Genomic DNA, 27,566 nt, shown 5'->3' on the forward strand with positions numbered 1-27,566 from the left:
ATAGTAAATGGCAGAGTAAATGTCTTATGTTAATGTTTCTAGCAAGCAGGCAACTTATGAAATTAAACATTGGAAATAAAATTTGATCTGCGGTCCATAAAATACCGAATTCCTGCCATTTAAAATCAAACATTATGAAATAAGGAGCAGACATATGCTGAAAGAAAATGGAGTTGTATGTGAATGATGATGCACCTTTCCATGCATATGTGGATTCAAGATTCAAGAACTTTTAACATAATGAATAACATAAAACCATATTCAATATGTATCAGTAATACAATAAAATATATTGTGGCAATAGGTTCAAACACAATCAGTTTGTGCCCAATAAATCAATACAAAGAAAACTCTCATATATTTTCATAATCATATCTACAAAGAGAGCTTTTATGAAATACTTTCCATACATAGATGATCACTGGCAGAAAAAAGTTTGTGTCCTTTACATTTTCAGTAATCTGTACAATTAAGCATATTTTCACACACTCATAACTCTTAAGATACTTAAATAGTCTTTACCACAGAAGTTTTCCCACTCCCCCTCCTCGCAATATTACACAACATTTCTGACGTGGCAGTTCTGTTCTTGAAATACAGTTTCAACATACCATAACCAATCACAACATAACTCTGGATATCAACAGCAAAAACTATGGAACACCACCATGCACTATATGAATCGTGGTGGTCCCGTGTGATAGGTATTGGCTCCATGATGGCCAGGGGAAGGGCGGTGATGCGAATATGGGGGTGGAGGGCCAGGCCCTCCAAGATACCTATGGTAACCTCCATGAGGCAAAGGGTGGGGGATCAATGGATGAATAGGATGTTGAGCACTGATCGACATCGGATTATGAAGGTGGCTAGTACCATCACCAAGATCCAGCTCAAGCTCTTGTTGCTCCTGAAGCTGTAGTTGACCAAAAGAAGCAGTGGCCATAGCAACATCAGGCATGATGTCAGAAAGATGTCCATCACTGCAAGAACTGCTCTCCGGCTGCAAAAGTACAGAATATACATCATTATAATAAAAGAAATAAGCATTAACTTACAACAATAAATTAAATCATAAGGAAGTGAATTATTTTTACTTTGGAAACAGCTTGATGCATGGTTTCTTGTACCTGAATGTTTGTCTACCTGAACTAATGAAGTGGGATTTAAATGGATGATCAAACATGGTCAACTTGAGTTCAAAAGAGTTTTATAAAATTATGCATTGAAAACCATTAGCTCCTTCACTGTCTGCCTCAGTACATACTCAGGCTATCCATTACTTCTGCAGAGTGTCAGCCCGAATACGTAATCAGGCTTGTGCAGCTTTACCTTATCTGCCTTTACTGGCAACGAGTGGTGGCAACGGGACTTCACACTACCGTAAATTTCCCCAAATGTGTAGATTCTGTTCCTATACCCAATAAACTACCATTTACTGGCCAAACAGGTTAGAAATTAGATATTCCTGACAATTTTACGGAACTGGACTTCTTCGAATTAATTCCTTTGAATGACTTACAATTTTTCTATCAATGTTTGTATTTCTTGTTTATATGCTTGAGTTTTCAGAACACTGTGGAGAAAGCGAGGCAGTCTGACTAAGACAGTGAAAGAGTTCATTTCAGAAAGGACACTAATTTTTGTGATGAAACATACCATGTTGAGTTGTAGAGCTAAAACAATAAGTAAACAGGACATGTTCCTGTGACACAATACAGTAGAACCTTGATAATTCGAAATCGGTTAATTCAAAATCTCGTTTAATTCGAAGCAGCTCTCGTTCCCCGAAACGTGAGGTATGGTTTTGCATGTTATTTAAATCGTTTAATTCGAAATACGGATAATTCATAATTCGAAGAACAATGTCGGTCCCATTACCAAAATTCAGACTTTTAATTCGAAACTGCCTTTACATTTTGAAAAAAAAAAAAAAAAAAAAAAAAGTATTTTAGAGAGTAATTTAAATTCAAAATTTCTCCACGTCATGAAAGAACGTGTCTTCCGGAATGTGCAGGGGTAACTTGGCACACTTTCACCTACTTCGGCGTGTCTACAGTGTGCTTCATATCTGCTATTTTTGAGCAGAATCGTAATTATTTTTTATTCAGTGTTTTAAGGAACGCCACAATATCACGTAGCAGGTAGAATCCGCGAACACTGGCGATGCCGACAGTTGGCGAAAAAGCGTGGCTTATAGCTTTGTACGCACCAAAAATTATTGTCAATGCCGATGAAACTGCATTGTTTGTTTTAATTTTTAAAGTGCTGAGGCCAAACGGACTTATAGTTTTAAAGGAGAGAATTGTCAGCCGGGAAATGTACTGTGTTGCTATGCAGTGCAAACGGAAGTGAGAGACTTCCTTCCCCCGTCATAGGAAAGTTCGAAAAGCCACGATGTTTTAAGGGTGTCGGGCACTTTCCTTGCCAGTACAAGGCATCTAAAAATGCAAACAGTACAGTAATCCAAGAGATAAAGCATTTGCACAGGGGAGCCAGCATAATTTTTCCTCATCTTTGAATCGTGTTTTTCTGCATTTCATTGCATGAGGTTATGTTTGCCACTGTTTTATACAGGTGCATTATTTGAATAATGTAAATGCACCTTGTTGGATACATTTTGGAAATAGTTTTTTTCCATGGCATTTGAGAGCTTTAAACTGCGAATCAAGGTTAATTGCATGCAGTAACGGGTCTTAGAATATATTGTGACGCCGCTAGGGTTGGCATTTCCCAAGTACGTGTTGGTGGTTAATTCGAAATCACGTCATTCGAAGTCCGATTTTTGCGTCCCAACGACTTTGAATTAACATGGTGTTACTGTATACCTCCTCTAAGACCATCTTACTTAATACATCGCTTTCACGACTCATCAAAATCTCATGCCTTTAACTATAAATGAAAAGCACTTCGTCACTAAAACAAAACATACCTACCTAGCTATCTAAATACAGTAGAATCTCAATTAACCGATCATCAGATTATCCCACAGTCTTTCCATTTTAAAAATAATAAATAATCTCTGGTAAAATTATATGTGCCAATGAGAATACAACAAAATGCTTCATTTCTTATAAAAAGGTATATAAAGCATTTGACAAGAGAAACTGTGCAAGGCTACAGTTGCCATGTACAATGCATGGTATTCCCAGATGTCAACTTTGTGGGAGCCTTATTGCCTGCTGTTGAGGTCAGCCTACCGAACGTAATCCTTACAAGGTTGGAAGATGTGGTTAATGCAAGATGTGGGAATACACGTTTCTAAAGTTACATAAGAGTTGCAAGGAAGTGTTGCAATAGAAAAAGTATCAGTGAAGAAATTGGAATTATATTTCCAGTGTTTATATTACCCACAAACTGGTAGAGGTGTAATCATCAATTAAGTTTCCTCCCCCTTGAAGAGTTCAATTAAACTTTTTAGAAAGTAATATTTTATTCATTTTTCAAGTTCCAAAATAACTAACAAGGGACTCTACTGAATCAACGCTCCAGATATCGAGATGAAAGTTGGTGGACAAGAAGTACATTAAATTACTAAGTTGCATGCAATTCTTAGCAGCTAATGGTGAATAACTTCAGGGAGTGGAGGGGAAGAATGTCTTGAATTGGAAGAGACAAATATGTCAATATTTAACATAATCATGTTATCTATGCAGAGTTTAGTATGTAAACAATAATAAACTTGTAAAACATAAGAATGTAATCATTTTGAAAAGATTGTCATCAAAAAATAATAATAAAATAAATATCACATTTCGCAATATGATAATTTCATAATCTATAACTTTCATTTCTGTGCTGACGTTTGACTGATATTTATTTTGCATGAAAAAATTCTATCTTGATGTATTCATATCAAAATATGTGAACGTTTATTATATCTTTTACAAAATTACTTTCAGTCGAGGGTTATTCCACCATTCAACACTATATAATGTGTAACATTTATACCTTTAATAAATTAATGAAATTCCTAACATATAAATGATAGTTTGGCAAATTTAGAAAACAATCAAAACAGAATCTTTGTTTACACCATGGATTACAAATGAAATCTTTTTGTTATGGTCATCTTGTTTACAGTAACATTCCCTCCACACCAAATGCAAACGAAACAGGGTTGTCAAACCAATCAGGTGGATTGATGGAATAGCCTGACTTGTAGAAAGCATACTTCACCAGATTGACATATTTCAGAGACTTAAACAGATGGTAAATGTAGCTGTGTGATTTTATAATTGTCATTCTGTTGTGTAAAGTGCATTTCAATTTGTCACCATATAAAACAGGATCAGAAATTGTGCGGAAGTAATTTTTATAAGGACGAAAGGAAAATACATGCAAAGGTTGAATTTTGCTTGTAGTTTTTGGTGGAATTACTGCAATGTCTGTTGTACAATGCACAGGTACTTTTTTTAATAACAAAGAATCACTATTTCTGTAGCCACTCCATGGACCGTCAAGAAGTGAAGAGACAAAGTCTCTCATAGTGCACTGGCACTGCCGGTGGCTCTAAATAGCCTACGCAGTGGCCTCCTCGGTATGCACTAGCCATGCGTCTTGGTGGGTGTGCTAAGTACCAACTGATGAGCCCAACTTAGCACACGGGGGCGAAATGCTGGCAACCAGGAATGAGTTAGCTGGAAAATTTATAATGTCCAATAACGGACCATTTATATTGGTATTAACATGTTATACCTCGAGTCACTTTCCATGTAAGTGAAGACATTCATCAATAAGGGCTTGAGAACCATCCTAGCAGTGTGATGGCTGGACATTACATTATATCGAATCAAGAATTGTGGGAGTGAACCCAACAACGCATGGGTGAAGTCCAGATAATAGAAGGTAAACGGAACTGGATAGGTCACACCCTGTGCCGAGGCCCTGACAGTATACCAAAACAGGCTCAGAACTCAGGAGTGACATAAGCAAGCAAGCAAGCAACCAAGCAGTGAATGGTGATGATAGCCGCTTGTACCCTTATCTTTCATATTTAGTGTGAAATGTGTTTCCTTGAGGATGGAAGATCCTGCCTAAATACTTGAAACAGCTGATTCTAGAGAAGATTGCGGTGCCCAAAGATACACTGTTCCTTGCTGCAGTTTCCCCTTCTTTCCTGAACATCATATGAACCGTTTCTCTCCCATAGAGCTGTACTTCATTCTCATTAACGCATGGTACTAGCCCGTCATAGGCTGTCTGCAGGTCCCAGGTTGAAGCCGATGCCAATACCATATCGTAGGCATACACGTATACAGATCTGGATATTTTTTTCCTTTCCCAATTTTACCATACCTGTGGGTTGCTAAATTGAACAGCAGTTGACTCAGTGGGACATCCTACAGCACAGACTGTCTGCTTAATTAGTCTAGACTTGGTCAAGCTGTCAATCTATACAGGTGCTATTCATAAACATTCACTAGTTCGGCCTTAGTCAGGACTAAAGTTAATCCTGACTTAGGCGGGACTAACTATGGACCAAGAACACGTTATTCATAGACCTAGATTATCCGTGTACTAAGATAGTCAAGAGATCATCCTTGCACATTGCTGCCAAGCAGTGCAATTCACTTGTGAGCATGCGCAAAGCTCGCAAAGTGGAGTATAGCCGACTTGATGGATTGCTCTAGCTAGCACAAAGCACAGTGTAGATCTAGTTAACCATGTACCAAGATGTTAATATCAACTCGCGTTAATTTCCTATTCACACATGACTCTTAAGGCCTAATAACGGGCGGTGAAAAGAAGATAAGAGAGATCAACTGGAGCCGAGAAGAAAAATTATTCCTCTTTTCATGTGTGGAGAATTTTACCAGCGGTGGAAAATAAATCTACTAAGATAATTAGGCTACTATTATCTTCCGAGTTACTAATGATTTTACATTACCTTTAAGTTTATAAAATAAAACTTGAATACCATTAGATGATACCATGACTGGTTGGGGTTGGGTAAAAGTTTTCATTCCATACCCAGACATGATACAATGGGCCTCCTTATGACTGTGTGTCTATATAACAGATAACAAACTCATATTGCAAACATGACAGACAGGAAATTCAGATGATCTCATGGACCAAAATCATGTCAGTTGTTGTCCGACTCGTTGGGTGAACGGTCAGCGTACTGGCCTTCGGCTCAGAGGGTCCCGGGTTCGATTCCCGGCCGGGTCAGGGATTTTAACCTTAATTGGTTCATTCCAATGGCCCGGGGGCTGGGTGTATGTGCTGCCTTCATCATCATTTCATCCTCATCACGACGCGCAGGTCACCTACAGGCGTCAAATAGAAAGACCTGCACCTGGCGAGCCGAACCCGTCCTGGGATATCCCAGCACTAAAAGCCATACGACATTTCATGTCAGTTGTTAAAAGTAGCTGATCCAAAACAGGGTAATTATATTTTGAAGATGCAGACGAGTATTTAGGAACACATTTTTCCTTTATCTAAAATAAATGTACAAGTCAGGGATTTTTACCTAGTTCTGAGGGCTGGTTCGAGGTCCCAACAGCCTACATGTTTACAACTGAGGAGCTATCTGATGGTGAGATAGCGGCCCTGGTCTAGAAAGCCAAGAATAACGGCCAAGAGGATTCGTCGTTCCGACCACACGACACCTTGTAATCTGCAAGCCTTCAGGCTGAGCAGCGGTCGCGTGGTGGTCCATGGCCCTTCGGGGCTGTTCTGCCGTGGAGCTTGGTTTGGTATATTAATTTTATTACCTGAACATTTAAAGAAAACCATATTTTTCTGTTAATATAAATTTGTACGTCCTCCCCTCCAGGATAATTGACCTGAATGGCTCCAATGACCTGAAACAAATTTACAATGACGATTGTGACCGAGAGGGTGAAACGCGGTGCCGACACATAGCTTACCTTTGTCAAATAGCATCAAGGGGTCTGGTCTTCTGAAAGCTTTCCATCTCCATCTGACGGACGAATCACCAACACCAGCGTCATATGCCCCCACTCCATATGACACTGCAGAGAGGTTTGGAATTTAATCCAGGCTATTGGTACACAATTTGGTGATCAGAAACTTTCTGATAATGAAAATATTTTTGACCAACGGAACTCAAACCGGTTAACGATGGTGTCAGACTATAATATAGACTCTACACCTTAACGATCATGGCCACCACCAGGCTATTACTGGAGACAAGAGACCATTATAACTCAATTACCTGAGGGAACTGAGCAATATCATGAAACTTTTTCATTGCCAGTAATCTCTCTTCCTCTTTAGCAGGAAACTTTACGCACTGAGGTAAGAGTCCAGCTGACCGTGGACTGACTAATTCCATGAAAATCTGCGATATTGTCTTGGATTTCTCCTTGTGCATAATAACTCAGGGCAATAAGAATTGTGTTCTACATAGGAACAGGCAGACCTGTATTGGCTGCATGCTCATATAGGTTAGGACGCAATACTTCTATCAGATATCTTGTATTGGTCTTTGTAAAACGATATTATTCTTAAAACTGATATTGTGGTACTTCAGGAAGATAATCGGTCGTATCCCATACCTTTTCATACGTCTTCTCATCTCCCTTATTTCGCGAACTAACCACAACTTTACATACGACCTCCATGTTACTGAAGTTAATCCTTGGCTAAACTACCGAAGCCGGATCATCCTTGGGAAAAGCCACCTATGAATAAGAAAAATGTTCCTCTTCTCTTAGTCCATACTTGGTATGGATTACACATGACTATGAATAGCACCCTACATAGTTACTGGACAAAATGCTGCAAATTACTTGAGAGATGTAATATTCTTTTTCTATCCAAGTTTTCCTCTGGGTCTCTGAAGTGCTTGCTCGATGTTTTCTTGGAGGCATGTTATTGCTTGCAAAGTGGAACTTCCTCTCTGGAATACACAACGTTCTTCAGGGATTCATGCATCTAATAGTTCTGTAATCACTTGGTGATAAGTTCTGTGAACACCTTGAATGGGGTACATTCCAAACCTATACTTCTGTAGGAATTAGGGTCTCCAGTCTCATCATGTCCTGTGTAGAGGATTTTGAGAGGGGTTGGTAAACAATCTTTTAGATATTCATCATATATGAGATCTGGAACATAGGCTTTTCTGTATATCTGCAATTTAATGACTAGAGAATAACAAAATGTCTGCTGCTGTGATGGTTGCATATGATTTTCTGGGTTTGGTCTCTTGTTTTGTAACACTTTGGAGAAGTGATTTTCCCACACTCCCATAGGTGTACTTCTTGGAAATTTAGGCTGTTGACACTGTAGAATTCTGTATGGCGTTTCCTCTGCTATCTCAACCACTTTTGTTTGTTCCTGGCCTAACTTATAATGAATTTATACAGTCTTCTAACCTTTATAGGTCATTTCTGTTTGGATATTTTTCACCATGTGCAAAGCTCTGAATGTCTGCTGCTTGGCAGTAGAGCTCTTGTCACTGAACCATGGCTTTACTTTTCTGTTGTTCTTCCTTACTGGCTCTATTGATTTCAATGCAAGACCCTGTAAGCAAATCATTCACATCTTAATTACTGAGTGCAATGCTAATCTCATTTATCAGGAAATTGCTGTCTACTTCTGGCTGAAAATATATACGGGGTCTCTCACATAAATTAAGACCAGATACACAGTGTTTGTACTCTGAGCTACAGTAGATGCTTCAGCCGAACTTATGTCGCGCGCGGCTGCCCTGCTTTAAGTGCATATACAATCTTACCTTATAAAATATGCTGGAAGTGTCCTCCTTCCTGGGTTATACAGGGATTGTATCTGGTAACCACATTCTGGGTGACGTGAGCGAGTTCTGCCACTGTAATGTATCTGATTTCATTCGTAATGTTTTCTTTAGTTCCTCCAATGTGGGAGGATTTGTTTGATACAGTTTTTCTTTCAGTTTACCCCACAAGTAAAAATCACGCACTTAGATCTGGAGAACGAGGGGGAAATAGACCAGCACTGATCACTCTGTCTGCAAACACTACCGAGATTGTAAGAAGGGAATCTTCTGCTGTATGAGCAGGGGCTGAATTTTGTTGAAACCACCCATGCAATTTTTCTTCTTCCATTAACTGATGGAAGAACGGTGTCAAAATGTCATATTGGTACCTCTCTGCATTTACTGTCGTCTCGAAAAAATAGGGCCAATTTTTTGTCTTGCACTAACGGCACACCAAACACCAATCTTTCTATCATAATGAGGGACTACATAAACATCATTAGGATTTTCTGCACACCAATAGTGAGAGTTATGACTGTTCACATGACCATTAAGATGAAACTAGAACTTTTACATACAAAAATACTGTGTTGCAATGATAACTGTCTCACCCTGTTGACAGCTGAGATTCAGACTGGCGACTGATGCTTGCGCGGTCGAACATGTGCAGGTTGCTTGCAAGGTCAAGAACTATGCGCATACCTTCCATACTACAGGTTAGGTAATGGATATTGAAAATGACGCTTCCATGGTTTTAATTTACAGTAAAACCTTGATTATCCATTCTAATGCCCGGGAAGGGGTGAACGGTTAATAAAACAATCCAGATAATCCATACTACTAATTTTAATGGATTTTAAAGCACATAAAATACGAGGTGTGTTTCTTAAGTAAGGTCCGTTTGAAAATAAGTACACAATGAAGGGATATTTCAAAACAGTAAATTTATTTTCAGAAAGTACATATTTTTCAACATAGTTGCCAAGTTTGGTCAAACACTTATCATACCTCGTAACCAATTTTAAAATAACCTCTTCATAGAAACTTGCTGCCTGCTCTGATAACCAAGAGTTCACTGTCGTTTTCACGTCATCGTCGTCATTGTAATGGTTGCCACTGAGGTGATGTTTGAAGTGGAGGAACAGATGGTAATAGCTCGGCGCAAGATCAGGACTGTAGGGTGAGTGGTCTAAAACTTTCCAGCCAAAACTGTCCAATAAATCGCGGGTCTGACCTGCAATTCCCTTTGTCAGCATGCCGAGTCTTTTGTTTTGAATAGCTCTGCGTAGCTTTCTCAGGGTTTGGCAGTATGCTTCTGCATTGATAGTGGTTCCTCGTTGCATGAAGTCGACCAACAAAACACCATGCCTATCCCAAAACACCGACGCCATGATTTTGCGCTGGGACAGAGTCTGTTTGGCCTTCACCTTTACAGGCGAGTGTGTATGTCTCCATACCATGCTCTGTTGCTTCGATTCGGGTGTGATATGCGAAAACCGTTTCGTCTCCAGTTACGATCTGACTCAAGAAGCCGTCACCTTCTTCATCATAACGAGTCAAGAACTTCATCGCACACTCAAATCTTTGGTTTTTATGGCCCTCTGTTAGAAGTTTTGGGACCCAACGGGAGCACAGTTTCCTAAACTTTAGGTGTTCGGAAACAATGTTGTAAAGCACTGATCTCGACACGTCATGAAATTTGTTTGAGAGACCTATTATTGTGAAGCACCTGTTCTCACGAATCTTCGCTTCAACTGAAATCACCAAATCGTCTGTAATCAAAGAAGGGCGACCGGAGCGGTCCTCATCATGGACGTTCTCACGGCCATCTTTGAATTGTCATACCCACTTACGCACTTTGCTTTCACTCATAACAGTATCACCATACACTTCGCAAATCTGTCGATGAATTTCTCCAGCAGACAGGTTCCTTGCTGACAAAAACCGTATCACTGACCGAACCTCACACGCGCCGGGCGAGTTGATAGTCCATTTTGAAAGCACAGAACAGAACCGTAAAGGTTAGCTACAGAGCTGAAACTGAGCACAGTTGTTCCCGAGGCATGCCAGTACACGACGCACGCGCTCGTTGCGATATGCGCGCAAACTACTAGTGTCTAAAACAAAATGGACCTTACTTAAAAAACACGCTTCATACATACGGTATAACCTTAAAATGCAGTGCATTAAACCCTCTTTAAAACCAAAATGTAGTCAAAGCTACAACACATACTAAATATTCACATAAATTACCATCAGACCATAAATAACTAATTTACCTGGTGTCATTTAAGCTGCTTTAAAAAATGAACTTTTTTTTCACTCTCCTAAAACTTATTTTCTTTATGTCCAATCTGAGCTTTCTAATTACAAGAATGTCTGAAAAATCCACATTGTCCTCTTGCTCCAAGAATTCCATTAATGTTTCAGCCGACTCCAGTGCGGTCTGAAGCGGTACGCGATTGTCACGCACTCACAGCTGACTGCCGAGTTCCCGTTCCCGCTTTTATTTACTATTTCGTCACCAGATAAAATGTGATGCCCAGGCAATACATCGTCAGTATGAAGCCACTCCTCAATGTTATTTTCATCCACTTCTCCAAAATGAATGTTATTTTTTTAACAGTCTTCAGGATATCTTTGATCATCAATCCCTCATTTTCATGTTCATCATACATACATACATACATACATACATACATACATACATACATACATTATCATTATAGACTATTATGCCTTTCAGCGTTCAGTCTGCAAGCCTCTGTGAATTTACAAAACGTCGCCACAATCCTCCATTTGCAACTCAATTTAGTTCTATACCTCTTATCTTTAAATCGTTAGAAACCGAGTCTAACCATCGTCATCTTGGTCTCCCTCTACTTCTCTTACCGTCCACAACAGAGTCCATTATTTTCCTAGGTAACCTATCATAGTCCATTCGCCCCACATGACCCTAACACCGAAGCCGGTTTATGTGTACAGCTTCATCCATCAAGTTCATTCCTAAATGAGCCTTTATCGTCTCATTCCAAGTACCGTCTTGCCATTGTACCCACCTGTTTGTACCAGCAATCATTCTCGCTACTTTCGTGTCTGTTACTTCTAACTTATGAATAAGATATCCTGAGTCCACCCAGCTTTCGCTCCCATAAAGCAAAGTTGGTCTGAAAACTGAATGATGTAAAGATAGTTTTGTCTTGGAGTTGGGGCCGATGACCTAGATGTTAGGCCCCTCTAAACAACAACCATCATCATCAAGCATCTCGGAGTTGACTTCCTTCTTACAGAATACTGTTGATCGCAACTGCGAGCTCACTGCATTAGCTTTACGACACCTTGATTCAATTTCACTTACTATATTACCATCCTGGGAGAACACACAACCTAAATACTTGAATTTATCGACTTCTTCTAGTTTTATATCACCAATCTGACATCAAATTCTGTTGAATTTCTTACCTACTGACATCAATTTAGTCTTTGAAAGGCTAATTTTCATGCCATACTCATTGCATCTATTTCCAAGTTCCAAAATATTAGACTGCAGGCTTTCGGCACAACCTGCCATTACGACCAAGTCGTCAGCACAGGCCAGACTGCTTACTACATTTCCACCTAACTGAACCCCTCCCTGTCATTTTATACCTTTCAGCAGACTATGCATGTAAACTACAAACGGCAAAGGTGGAAGATTACAATCTTGTCTAAGCCCTGTAAGTACCCTGAACCAAGATCTCATTCTACCGCCAATCCTTACTGAAGCCCAATTGTCAACATAAATGCATTCGATTGATTTTAATAATCTACCCTTAATTCCACAGTCACCAAGTACGGCAAACATCTTTACCCTTGGTACCCTGTCATACGCTTTCTCTAGATCTACGAAACATGAACACAACTGCCTATTTCTCTCGTAGCATTTTTCAATTACCTGGCGCATACTGAAAATCTGATCCTGACAGCCCCTCTGTGGTCTGAAATCACACTGGTTTTCATCCAACTTCCTCTCAACGATTGATCGCACCCTCCCTTCCAAGATGCCAGTGAATACTTTGCCTGGTATACTAATCAATGAGATACCTCAATAGTTGTTGCACTCCTTCCTGTTCCCTTGCTTATAGATAGGTGCAATTAGTGCCTTTGTCCAATCTGAAGGTACCTTACCAACACTCCATGCTAATCTTACTACTCCACGAAGCCATTTCATCCCTGCCTTCCCACTATACTTCACCATTTCAGGTCTAATTTCGTCTATTCTTGCTACTTTATGAAAATGGAGTTTATTTACCATCCTTTCCACTTCCTCAAGTGTAATTTCACCAACATCATTTTCCCCCTCCCCATGAGCTTGACTGTTCGCGACACCACCAGGAAGATTTTCTTTAACGTTGAGAAGATGTTCAAAATATTCCCTCCAACACTCCACTGATTCCCTGGGATCTATTATGAGTTCACCTGAATTACTCAAAACACTGTTCCTTTCCTTCTTCCCTCCCTTCCTAAGATTCTTTATTACTGTCCAGAAAGGTTTCCCTGCTGCTTGACCTAGTCTTTCCAGGTTATTACCAAAATCTTCCCACGACTTCTTTTTGGATTCAACAACTATTTGTTTCGCTCTATTTCTTTCATCTACGTACAAATACCTGTCCGCCTCGGCCCTTGTTTGGAGCCATTTCTGATAAGCCTTCTTTTTTACGTCTATAAGCTGCTCTCACTTCATCATTCCACCAAGATGTTCGCCTTTCCCATCTTTACATACAGCTGTTCCTAGGCATCCCCTTGCTGTTTGTACTACAGCATCCCTGTATGCCACCCGTTCTCTTTCAATATCCTGAACCTGCTTACAGTCTACTGTTCGAAACTTCTCACAAATCATACCCATGTACTTCTAATTTCCTCGTCCTGGAGATTTTCTACCCTTATTCGTTTGCAGACAGATTTCACTAGAGATACTTAATTCACTACAGATCAGATAGTGGTCTGTATCATCGAAAAATCCTCAGAAAACTCGTACATTCCTAACAGATTTCCTGAATTCAAAGTCGGTTAAGATATAGTCTACTGTGGATCTGGTACCCCTAGCCTCCCATGTGTAGCGGTGTATAGCCTTATGTTTGAAGAATGTATTCGTAACAGCTAAACCCATACTAGCACAGAAGTCCAGCAAACGCTTCCCATTCCTATTAGCTTCCAGATCTTCCCCACATTTACCAATCACCCTTTTGTATCCTTCAGTTCTATTTCCAACTCTCGCATTGAAATCGCCCATTAGCACTATTCTATTCTTGCTATTGACCCTGACCACGATGTCACTCAATGCTTCATAAAACTTGTCAACTTCATCCTCATCTGCACCCTCACATGGTGAATACACTGAGACGATTCTCGTCCTAATTTCTCCAACTGACAAATCTACCCACATCATTCGCTCATTTACGTGCCTAACAGAAACTATGTTGCGTGCAATGGTATTCCTGATAAATGGCCCTACCCCATACTCTGCCCTTCCCTTTCTAACACCCGTCAAGTACACTTTATAATCTCCTATCTCTTCCTCGTTATCTCCCCTTACCACAATATCACTTACTCCTGGCAAATCTAGATGCATGCTCTTTGCTGACTCAGCCAGTTCTACTTTCTTTCTTCCATAAGCCCCGTTAATATTGGTAGCTCACCATCGAATTCCATTTCGTTCGCCAAGTTGTTTCCGAGGAGTCCCTCGCCTGTCAAATGGGAGTGGGACTCCGTTACTCCCATAGGTCCGAGGCTTGCTTAAAATGTTCTGAGCTCGGTAAATTCATTAAGCAGGATGCTACCCTACTTACACATAGTCCAAGTGAGGATCTCTCCTCTAATGGGTTATGGGCCACCGGTGGCTTGTACAGTCCTAGCCGCCTGAGCACAAGGAGGGCCATAACTCAGAATATGTCCGAGATGCCCACTCCCATTCCATAGCAACTGGTATCCCGACTCTCAGGACCACTTACTAGGCCACTCAGCCGTTGCCCATGGTTCACGAACTAGGACGTAACTACAGTGACCCCATGAAAATTGTCGGCAAGCTCTTCAACATCAACATATAATTTTCTCCATGATCGAGTGATGTTCTGAACGGTTACTAGATCCCATGATCTCTGGGCAAGATAAAGCGCTTCTTTAAGATTGAGTTTTTTCCAGAAATCAAGCATCGATGTTTCTTCGGAAAGTAAGAGGCCTAGCAATTCCCGCTTATAATGTGCTTTAAAAGGTTGCGATGATGCCTTGGTCCATCGGCTGAATTAATGAAGTTACATTAGGTGGCATATAGGAAACAAAAATGTTTCCATCCTCTGATTTCAACTCTGTAACAACAGGGCGAGAGATTGTATTATCAAGAAAAAGGACAGCCTTTAATGGCAAGCCTTTGGATGCCAAGAAATCTTGAACCCGCGGAACAAACTTACTATGGAACCAAGTCCTGAAAATATTGCAGGTCATCCTTGCAGATTTGTTATGACAATAATCTACTCGGAAATATTTCATCACTGTTCCTTTGAAAGATCGCAGATATTTTTGCTTTACCAACAACAGCTACTTTTAATTTATGGTCACCACTAGCGTTTACACAGCACAAGATAGTAACGCGCTCTTTATTAGATTTGTGACCAGGAGCTCATTTCTCTTCAGCAGCTGCTAGTGCTTTACTGTGTAAGCACTTCCAATGAAGTCCAGTTTCATCGGCATTGTACACTTGACCTGGAACAAAACTGTCTCTCTCAATTATGCGCTTAAACTCGCATCTAAAGTTTTCTGCTGCACTGCTGTCACCACTTAGTTTTTCTTCTCCGATGTTTAATTCTGAATGCCATGTCTGTCCTTAAATCTCTGTAGCCAACCATTGGATGCTGGTGAGGACCCTGAGAGCCCCATCTTTTTGTGAAAAATTTGTGCCTGCCTTGTTATCATAGGACTACTAATAGGTACACCTTCGCCTCTCTTTTGCTGAAACCACGTGAATAACGCAGCATCCAGTTCTTTTAAAGATGATGCTTTCATTGTTTTCCTTTAAGCGAGTCCATGCAAACTGTCAGAACTCACTGCAAACTGCAACACTTTGTCTTTATTCTTCACTAGGTCCCGCACAGTTGTCACACCCACACCAAACTCTGATACTAAATTTGAGACTAGTTCACCTTTCTTTAACCATTCGATTATATTAACTTTATTGTGTATGGTTAAAACTACATGTTTCCTTTTTACTGCAGATTTCAATCTCAACATTTCTCAGCTGTTAGAATGGAAAATAAATTATCAACTTTATCAGTCATTTTCACATTTCCTTACTTTGCACTACATACAGAACGTAGCCTACCTGTTACTAATAGCGGAGGTTGACTATGACGGACAGCTAGGCTGGTTTCCGATTCCTGTGCATTGTGAAATATTTACGATGAAGTAGCCTGTGGGGAAAATATTTAACCTTGACAGAGAACGATATGAAAGATCTACGTACGGTATTCGGAGAGGTTACACGCTACCAAATAAGTTGCAAGTATCATTCTGAAGTAGAAATGACCAGCATACTGTACTCTATGGTCCGTGGTCTGGAAGAGGGCACATTACAGTATATTATTTGTCAATAATGGAATGGATAATAAAGTTTGTGACTGTTGAAGTTGAATAGCATCCCTCTTCTTTGGTAACAGTTAAAAGTTAAATAATTTTACACAACATAAAACTACGTAGTAAAAAAATGTATGAAGTCATGCCTCCAATGCCGATTGCCGGTCTATGCGCATGTACGTACAGTAGTTACCGTACGTTATGATCGTGGACTCAGGAGTTGAAGAGTCAATGTACAGTTGCTCCAAAACAGAATATTGTATCAAGATACCTTGACGTCAAGAGCCGGGCTGAGTGGCTAAGACGGTTGAGGTGATGGCCTTGTGACCCCAACTTGGCAGGTTCGATCCTAGCTCAGCCCGGTGGTAGATTTACTGGCACGTAAAAGAACTCCGGCGAGACAAAATTTCGGCACCTCGCCGTCTCCAAAAACCGTCAAAGTGGTTTGTGGGACATAAAACCAATAACATTATTATGGTTATTACCGACATCAAGAGTACGCTCATTCAGTTTTGGAGCGACTGTACATTGCTTTAAAAAAAAAAAAAGGGGGTTTTCTTGGCTACGGATAATCCGCAGAATGGTTAATCGAGGGACGGATAATCGAGGTTTTACTGTATATAAAAGACCCTGTATATCCATTACTGTGCACAATGTTGTTCTGACCAACAGGATGTTTTCTGTTTGGTACACTTACACAGTTCTCACAGTTGCCCTGCGACATGTTCTTACATGCAATGATCAGTCATTCGATATTCCAAGTCAAGCATTGTATGTCAAGGCTTATAGGTTTGTAGTTATCTTTCTGATTCACAACTTATTATTCCACATGTTCATGCAGAACTCCCTCACTGTAAGCTCCAAAAAACATACCATCTTACCATCACACCTTTAGGCCAGAAGTGAGATAGATTTACATTTTCAAGCTCAGTGAACAGTACAGCTACTATATAAGCTTTTCTTTCTCCAGATGTTGGTAGATAGTCTAGTCTACTGCACCACCAATTCTGTTCCCCTGAATGTAAGCAATGAGACCTGCTTTCTCTGCCGACAGGTGAAGGCGGCCTACACATAGCCAGGCTCTGGTGTCCCTCTTGTGTCCCCTTAGCCCCAGTACAAAAGGTTAATTTTTGTTTTGATACTACTACTTCTGCCCAGGAGTTTTTTACTTCGATCCATGCCAGGTTACTGTTTCACTTTTAATTTTCGTTCAGCTGTTTAGTGGATGTGGAGATAAACCCGGGACCCGCAGCGGATGGTGCATTCTCAGTTTACCATCAGAATATCTGCTCTCTTAAAAATAAAATTACTGACTGTGAGCTCTACCTACAAGAACTATCTTCTTTCGACATTGTCGCCTTTTCTGAAAGTTGGTTAACTGACTTTGTTTCAGACACAGAAATCCCTCTCTCCAAAGAGTTTACCATTATCAGAATGGACCGTGGATCTCGGGGCGGGGGTTCTCCTGGTCGTTAAATCCAAATGGCATGCTAACCTATGTACAGACTGTGAAGCCGTCTAGGTAGAAGTGAAATTTCAGCATTCCAAATATCTATTTGCTTGTTTTTACAGGCCACCTGAATCAACCCTCAATTATTCTAAAAAATTTATCTCTTCTGTCATGAAAGCCATTAATCTGAATCCTAATGTAATTATAGCGGGCGACTTCAACCTCTCTATATCTTGGAATTCCCCTCAGCAAGGTGTCCCTTCTAACAGCCTCGACAAGTGGTATCTCGACCATTATATTACGGGCCTAGGACTCCAACAGTACATAGTCTTCCTGACTACCTGTTCTGCTGCGTTGAGCCTTCAGTTATTTCTAAATTGAACCACAAATCTGTAGAGGCAATATTCTCTGTTGCCCCTTGAAATGTCATCTACCCTATAGCGGTAACTGCCTACCCATGTGGCGAAAGGTTGATTGGCAGGCTGTCAATCATACCCTCTCTCTTCTACCCTAGCACTTGCTGCAAGTGGGTGAAGTCCAAGAAGCAGTGGACTTGTTCTATGACTGACCTCGTGCTGTGATCCGTGACCTTATTCCCACTCATAAAACATCTGTCAGATGCCCACCCTGGAAGAAAAGTGACACAAAAATTGCAGAAATTAATAAAACGAAAGCCTGGAACGACTGGAAAAGGTCGCCTTCTGAAGCCAGCTATAAAACTTTTTCAGACCTTCGCAAACACTATAAACAGCTTCTAAAACAGGATTACCTGGACTACATAAACTCTGCCTGCCTAGAAGTGAGAAGTAATAGCAAACGATTCTGGTCTCTGATAAACAGCAGGAAAAATACAAAGCGTGTAACTTGGGGTGATAATTTAGCCAGTGGTAGTAATAGACAGTAGTGTAAGTTGCTGCCTGGGAGACTGATTACCTCGGATCGAGTAGGGGTATTTCAGTCGCCTTGACAAAGAATACTGCAGTGTATTCGAAACGTCGGCAAACTGTACGTGATGTACAGACAACTACAACACGGTTCAACCTGGAAATTAAACTAAAGAATAGACCGGAAATTTTCAACGATTACTTTGCATCTAATTTTGTTGCACCTGTTCATACAGAAAACCTTTGACAAAGTAAACTGGAAACAACTCTTTAGGAACATGAAGAATATACGACTGGACTGGAGGGACAGAAGACTCATTTTACTCCTGTACAAAAATCAAAGCACAACAATAGAAATCAACGGTAATGTTAAGACAGCATCCATTAGAAGGGGAGTGAGACAAGGTTGTGCACTATCTCCATTTTTGTTCAACATGTTCATTGAGGAGGCCATATCAAAACTTAAGCAAAAAACCAAAGGAATCAAAAGTAATGGACAACAAATCCACTGTATAAGGTTTGCCGATGACATTGCATTAATTGCAGATTCAGAGAGAGAAATAAGTAAAATGCTACGAGTTTTAACATCAACACTACAAGAATCAAAATTGAAACTGAACACCTCGAAAACAGAAGTATTAGTTGTCAAGAAATCAACTGAGGAAATACCAATAAACATTAAGGCAGGCGATGAAAAAATGTACAACAAGTCGGTCAATTTTGCTACTTGGGAAGCATTGTAAATCAGGAGGAGGATTGCTCTAGCTAAACAAGTCTTCGGTAACAAGAAACAGCTTTTGACAAGCAGGAGCATTAACATTAAAATTAGGAAAGAATTTGCCAAAATGTTTGTGTGGAGTGTTTTGTTGTATGGTTGCGAAACATGGGTCTTAGCAAAACAGGATATAAAACGCCTGGAAGCAATGGAAATGTGGATATGGAGGAGGATGCTGAAAATTAGTTGGACAGAGAAAAAGTCAAACAACAGGGTCCTTAAGGAAATAAACAAAATAAGGGAACTGATCAACAATGTAGAAAAGAGGAAAACCAAATTCCTTGGCCACACACTTTGACATAACACATTCCTCACGACTATGCTGGAAGGAAAAGTTCTGGGTAAGAAGGGAAGAGGAAGGCCAAGGAAGAAGTATCTGGATTCCATGATGGACAGGCTGAATTTGAAAAAATATGTTGACCTGAAACGCTCAGCAGAGGAGAGACAAATGTGGTTGCAGCGACAAGGCCTTGCCTTTAGGATATCAATGAATGAATCTGTTCAGTTCCCAGATTTTCCGTGTATTGATTGTGTTCCTTCTCATAGTCTCAGTAATCTTTCCACCTCTGAGTCAGAAGCCTATTCTTTACTTTCCTCCCTGCCAGAAAATAAACCTACTGGTCCCGATGGCCTCAGTCCTGTCTTCTTTAAGAATACCGCAATGACTCTGGCCAATCCTATTGCTGTTATATATAACCGTTGCTTCTTAGCCGGCTACTTTCCTGACGACTGGAAAATCACTAACATCACTCCGGTTTTTAAAAGTGGAAAGAGGTCTGATGTCAGAAACTATCGCCCAATTTCTATATTACCAACCCTATCTCTCATCTGTGTAAAGACTATCCACCAGTGTCTTCTTTCTTTCACTCTACCTTATATATCGTCCCAGCAGCATGGTTTTCTTCCTGGTAGCTCCTGCCTAACTAATCTGGCTGTTCTTCTTCATCGTGCAACATCTGCTCTTAATGCCGGTTCTCAGCTGGACATGTGCTACATTGATATTGCAAAGGCTTTTGATACCGTAGACCACGCACCTCTTTCCTATAAACTCTCAGAACGTTTTAATATTCATGGTCGCTTCCTGACTCTCCTGCAGAGCTTCCTCAATACCACAGCTCAGCGTGTGGGTCTTGACGGGTTCAGTTCGACTCTTCTGGCGTCCCACAGGGCAGTGTCCTGGGTCCCCTTCTTTTTGTCCTATTTATTGACGATCTCATTAATACTATATCCTCCATTTCGTGTAAAATTCTACTATTTGCAGATGACTGTAAAGTATTTAAACAAATCGATTCTTTATCAGACGTAAACTCCTCACAGAGCGGGCTTAACTCACTCTCTGAATGGTGCTCCACATGGAGTCTTAAGCCTAATCCTACCAAGTGTTCCTCTATTTCGATCACGCTTCGTAAATCCCCTATTCTTACTAAATACTCCCTCCTTGGTAACCCATTCCCAACTCTAACAGAACAAAATGACTTAGGAGTGTTGTTTGACAGTAAATTGTTATTTGTCCCCCATATACAAAAGATAACCTCACGAGCAATGTCTCTTCTCGGTATGTTGTATAGATTTTCTGACATCACCGATATCCACGCCCTCAGAGCCTACTATGTATCTTGCATCCTACCGATTACTGAATTTGCGCCTCCCATTTGGTCTACCTCTTCACCCATTAATCTGAATCACATTGACCGCGTGCAGTCATTCTTCTGTGCTATTGTTAGAGCCAGAGTATCTGATTGTCGAAACCTGAGCAGTAATCAGATACTGGATAAGTTAAACCTTCGCCCGTTATCTAGTTGCAGGAAAGTAGCTGACCTTAGATTCCTATATAGCGCTGTTAATGGTTTATTTCGTTCTCCTGAACCTGCATCCTTCTTTTCCCTACTTGTTCCAACTCGCAAAACCAGGATTAATCCACCCCTTCATATTCCGTAATCCCACCTCTCTCTCATTCAACAAACTTTATTTATCCGTATACCAACCCTCTTTAACTCTTTATCTTCTGACAGGAACTTGGACGTTTTTTTCTTCGTATGCGGCCTTTAATAGATTCTTCCTTAACCTAGTTCATTTTCTTCATATTCCTTTTTTCTCTTCGCATTGCTGTCCCCTTTTTTGTACATAATGTAATTTTTTTTTTTTTACTGTACTATACCATTACTTATATGTTATATCTGTATTTATCTTAGTGTGCCTAACTATAATTTCTTCTCTTCGTTTTACGTTCAATCTTTAATTTTCCTCATTTCTCTTGGCTTCATGTTTTGTTGCTAATTGGTGTCTCTATAGTTATTTTGTTAGTTTTTAAGTTTTTCCTCTATTTTTATCATTAGATGTTTTTTCTTCATTGTTCTTCCACTTATTTTTTTATGTTGCTATGTGCTACTCCATTGTAAATATTCTTTTTTTCATTGTGGAACTCTGTATTTCAGCTTCTCGCTGTTTTGGTTAAATAAATAAATAAATAAATAAATAAATAAATAAATAAATAAATAAATAGAATTCTAAAAGTGACTGATCACATAGTTGTGACATGTTAAAAACAAAGTGTACACATTAAAAACCATTAATGCATACTGAGACACGTAAACACACTGTTCATTAAAGACTAAGTAAAAACTTAATTTGCTTGAAAACGAACTGTTGTCAAAGATCTTCACTTGAGAGACGACTATTATTTTGATAAAGATGGTTATACCATTTACAATTCAAGTGAGACTTGAAGAGATTTTCTATAAAGTTCTGTGGACCTTGTTTCAACAAAGTATTTCTATAGATGTCAATATGGAACTTATGAGTTCGACGTAGTGACTAAGAATCTTCATATGGTATTAAATCTAAAAAGAGAAAGAAGGAAACATAAGATGAGAATGCAGAATACAGTGATGATTGAATTGGGTACGTGAAGCAAAATTCAAGTTCTTTCTTCCAGCCCCTGATATTGACTTTATCAGGGGTGTGGTTATCTGAGTGAACACAAACTTGCACTTGCCAGGGGCTATCGCTATTGAAGGGAAGCAGTGATGAAGGGGAAGCAGGGGCAGTGGGAGGAGAGGAAGTAGCTTGCTAATCACCTGTTGTTCTGAATTTTCTGTTTGTAATTGGGAATTTATGTTTATTAATTTGTCAAATAATATATATTTTTTCCTTTCAGTTCAGCAATCGGGGAGATAAACCTTCTTAAAGAAACAGCAGAGAAAGTAGGACTTTTCATCAATGATTGTCCAGAATGGATGTTAACAGTTAACAGACCATGGAAAGATTGGAAGAGTCAAGAAGTTTAAGTACCTTGGTGAAGCAATCCAAGAGAATGGGCTAGAACAAGAAGCACCAATATCCACATCCGGAAATTAGAGCGAGGATTCCAACTGAACAAAAATATCTACAATAAGAAGCCGCTGAGTTTCAGAGTCAAATTAAGACATTACAGCACTGTTGTTAGACCCTGCGCATAAATCGAAAAGGACTAGTCAATCGATTGCTTAAAAGAGAACACAGGCTACTACGGAAGATCTTAGGCAACAGATTGTTTGACGGGCAGGTTCGACTGAAATCCAATGAAGAAGTATAAAACAAGATGGAACCGATAACAGCAGCAATTAGAAAGAGAAGATTGCTGTTTTATGGGCACATCTTCCATATGGATAATGACCGGCTCACAAAGAAAATCTGGAATTTTCTGAAACCAAAGGCATCTAAGTTGAGATGGTTCCAAGAGTGTGAGAAAGATCTGAGAGAGGTGAGCATTACGGGGGAAGAAATCAATGACAGGGTTAGTTTCAGAAGGATGGTAAAAAGCTATCAGGGTTTTATAGTGGAGACAGAACCCAGAGAGTCCCTTTACCAGAGGAGCAGATAGCGCTGATCGACAGGCTCCAGAAATACTGGCAGGATGTCAAAACGGGCAGACAAACTAGACACAGACACTGAAAATGAGATTGATTGTTAAAACGCAGACCATAGAGGTTCAATTCGAAAAGTTTTCCTTTATTATTTCATTTAGATTTTGGTTGGGGTCAATCCTTTGGTCAAGTTGCATATGGACATTTTTTAGGATATGCAGGAACGTTCCTTGTTGGCCACATGAACAATTTCCAGCTCATGTGTTCATTCATCACAGAGAATTTCTCATGTCTGCTGGCATTTACGTATTCTTTGTAACATATGGAGAAGTCTGCCCAATGTAGCTGGCCTTGCATTGGGCACATTTTAATTTTTAACTTGTATGTGCCAAATTGCATATTATATTTATTGTTATTGAAAATATGGATATTGTAAAATATTTTAGATGTATTATTATGTTTTGAAAGAAATTTTAAGGTTCTGTTTTTTGAAAATGTTTGTGATTTGATAAAGATTATTATTATTGTTGAAAGTGAAGGTGACATAATCCTTTTTCTCTTCTGGTTCATTTTTCAAAGTGGAGGATGGCTTGTTCTTCATTTTATTGACAAAATTTTTGTTGCAACATCGTTGAGTGCAAATGTGATTAATTTCTTTCCTGTAATCTTTGTTTGAGGATCGAATGTTGAGCACTCTGTAAAACTTGTTATAGGAGGCAGCCTTTTTGTGGGCACCTGACTGAAGAGAATTTTTACTAATGACATTGGTTGTTTGGGTAAGTTTTCTGCATATCTCATATTTGAGAGAATTATTGTTTCTTGTAATTTTGAGATCTAAGAAGCTGTTTGTTTTGTTAATTTCTGATTTGAGTGTGAACTTGAAGAGTCGAGCTGATCTAGAATGGTTTTGCAATTGGTTACCCATCGGTCTATAATGAAGATGTCATCTATACGTGTAGACCAGAGAGAAATGCCATTAATGTTTTAAAGTATTTTCATTTTCTCTGAATAGTCAATAACTCAACCAGTATTCCGGAAGTTAGAGATCCCATTGGTAGTCCTTTTTGTTGATAAATATCATTGTTGAAAAGTAGTAGTTATGTCTATGATAAACTAAAATGTTTAAAAATTCTTCTATTTCAAGCTTACTTAAAAATGTTGTCATGTTTGTTTAAATTATTTTTGATGAAGTTTATGGTTTCTGCTACTGGAATGTTGGCATACATATTAGTGATGTCATAGGAATGCATAGTGAGGTGCAGATATACTAAGAGTTTTTTGGTGATATTACAGAACTCATATTCTCATTTTTAAGCAAATTAAGATTTTTTACATAGTCTTTAATGAATTTAATGAACAGTGTATTTATATGCATCAATGGTGCTTAATGTGTACAATTTGTATTTAACATGTCACAACTATGCAGTCAATAATTAGAATTCTAGCCTAAATAGAGGCTGAAACATGTCCTAGTTTTAACATGGCTACTTAATGTGAATAGCCTCAATCATATTTTGAATATGTGGACCCTTATCATAAATTCTTTCAAAGAAATTTGGATAAATGTTATTATAGTCAAAGCCACATGCCCTCTAGTTTTGCCTGGATCCAAACCAGAGCGATGTGACTTCCCATTAAAAGCATCCTATGTGCACTGAACAGGATTTGAACTACAGCTGACATTGTGTTTAATTACTTCAATGCTATCTAAGTGCTAAAGTGCTGTCTGTTGCTGAAAGTTTTCCATGATTTCCTAAGTAATTTAGTGATAGTACTTTTCAGGTATTCAAGGTGGACCATTTGGCCTGTATGGAGGTATAAATACTGCCACCTAGGAAAGGTTATGATTTAAGTACGTATAGGTTATAGGTTCATGCCAATGGATTTATCAACTTGTAAGAGAATGATGGAAATGACCTGACACAAAAATGTAAAGCTTCAATAATTATGACACTGTGTTAAGGATGGGCAAAGTACAAGAATGTTAAGTAATGCATGAAAAAACAATATTAAAAATCTGAAGGAAAAGCACATTAGACACATATAGTATTAGACAAACAATATGAGCTAGAAGCTTACCTCTCCATGGCTATGGTAAGTATCACCCTCTGTAACAATGGCTGGCAATTCATGACGCTGAGAGTAAGTGCCAGGACCACGAGGAAATGTCATGTTCCGGCCAAAACCAGCTGGCAGACTTGAGGTGCAGGTAGACTGAGCATTTGGTGGAGGCTGAGCCGGCTCTTCATCCACACCCATTTCTGCATCTTCCTCCTCTTCTTCCTCTTGTGTGCAATAGCACGCAGCATTCTGAAAAGCATACGGTATAATTTCACACAATTTGAACCAGATGTGAACAGAACAACACTTTTTACTTGACTTGTATAAAAGCATTCATCACTGCAAAATTAATCAGCTTATGTCATATGTTTAAAGATCCTGCAACTGCTATTGGTCTGACACAAAGGAGAGTTAGAAAGGGGTTTCTTTAACACGACAATAAATCAACCGACTCACCTCTTACAGAACTCTTCATTGTCAATTAAATGCACTTGGTTTTGAGCAATTTGGGGCATAGGAGTTGAATGCAAAACCAACTACATTACATAACTTTTCAATGGCTAAAGTAAATCATGAACTTTATGTGAATCCATAACTATTTTAGTCACTGATATGAGATTCTATTAAGTTTTCTACTAAGTTCATCAACAGTTCAACAGTGTTCCTGCTGACTGAAAATCAATATCTAGAGCTAGGCAACATGAACAAATGGAACAACTTCACACTTTACATAAGTTTTGAGAAAATGTAAAATCAGGAATATGCAATGTGGCCTTCTCAAATCAAAGTTTCAGGAAGAATAGGCAAGCAATGAGTATTATGTTATGTTTAATCTAAGTTCATAAGTTACAACCTCATGTTTTATGTGGAATGTGACTGACTTGTACAAGTCTTTCCATTCTGAAAAGCTTATTCTCCTGAGGAAGAAATCACAACCGCCTTGGTAGGAAGCTAGTGAGTACGATATTGCTCAGCTATTGAACCCAAAGTGAAGGACAGTGCCTATAATAATTTTTTGTGGCTATTTCTAGCCGAGTGCATCCCTTGTAAGGATGACCCTCCGATGAGGGTGGGCGGCATCTGCCATGTGTAGGCAACTGCGTGTTATTGTGGTGGAGGATAGTGTTGTGTGTGGTGTGTGAGTTGCAGGGATGTTGGGGACAGCACAAACACCCAGTCTCTGAGCCACTGGAATTAACCAATGAAGGTTAAAATCCCCGATCCGGCCGGGAATCTAACCCGGGACCCTCTGAACCGAAGGCCATTACGCTGAACATTCAGCCAACGTGTCGGACAAGACAGTGCCTAATAGTGGTACTTGCAAACAGAGAGGAAATGAGGTGAAAAGAGCAGGAGATTTGTAACATAATCAAACTGAAAGGAGAGGTGCTAGAAGTAGTGGATAGCTTCAAGTACTCAGGAAGCATGATAATTAGAGGTATTGGCATTGAACATTTTTCAGGTTGTTTCTTAATTTAATTGGTCTAGATATGCAATAATACCAAGTTTTGATACCATGAAATATTGCAGAATGTATTATAAATGTGAAATGGACATTTCTATAAACAAACAGCAAAACATGCAACACAATTGCCATGAAGTCTGAATTTGTGGGAATTAACAGGGAACTCAAGGACTCCCTCAGTGAAAAACCTTGTTCTGACTGACAGTGGAATAGGTATGCTGAACAGGGTTCAAGGTGATCAATGACAGAAGGAAGTTGCAAAAATTTAAAAAACCTGGCACAAAAAGTATGCAAAAACTTGAAAAAAGTGTTGAAAGATGATCTGAATTTATTATAATTTGGCCCGCAGATCTGATGTGCTTCTACAAGGACAGGTAACATCCCTCTCTTGAAGAGAACCATGAGCCATTAGGCAATAGTAGCGTGATTTAACGGTTGTATGGATAAAATGGAAGAAACAGCTTTGCTCATCATCATTTGCACAAGTAATCTGCAGCAACATTTTTTTCTCTTTTTGATGTGATTATGTAGAGTACTGTGTTTAATTATAAATTTAAATGGGAAATCTAAAATGGTGACACTTCATTCCAGAGCTGAAGAATATACAGGAGGCGGCTTTTATGTTTCCGACAAATGTGTATTGAAGTTGTTACCCTTGAAATGTGTATTGATGTGTTAATATTGCAATGTGTGAATTAACTGGGAACTCAAGGATTCCTTCAGTGAAAAAACTACTTCTGGATGACAGTGTAACAGGTATGCTGAACAGGGTTC

The 27,566-nt window shown here is 39.4% G+C and overlaps 1 protein-coding gene across 3 annotated transcripts in view; it reads right to left on the reverse strand.

Moving 5' to 3' along the window:
- Positions 1-335: 335 nt before the first annotated feature.
- LOC136864528 (BTB/POZ domain-containing protein 7) overlaps positions 336-27,566 on the reverse strand; it is a 191,115-nt gene continuing 163,884 nt past the window's right edge. For all 3 annotated transcript variants that reach the window (XM_067141627.2, XM_067141625.2, XM_067141626.2), the window contains 2 exons: positions 25,346-25,576; positions 336-1,000 (listed from right to left, as the gene is read on the reverse strand). In XM_067141627.2, the coding sequence (XP_066997728.1) occupies positions 674-1,000; positions 25,346-25,576 (558 nt within the window). In that variant the 3' untranslated portion in view covers positions 336-673. The remainder of the gene's footprint in view (positions 1,001-25,345; positions 25,577-27,566) is intronic.

Source organism: Anabrus simplex, chromosome 2 (assembly GCF_040414725.1).
Source record: "Anabrus simplex isolate iqAnaSimp1 chromosome 2, ASM4041472v1, whole genome shotgun sequence".
Classification (NCBI taxonomy): Eukaryota; Metazoa; Arthropoda; class Insecta; order Orthoptera; family Tettigoniidae; genus Anabrus; species Anabrus simplex.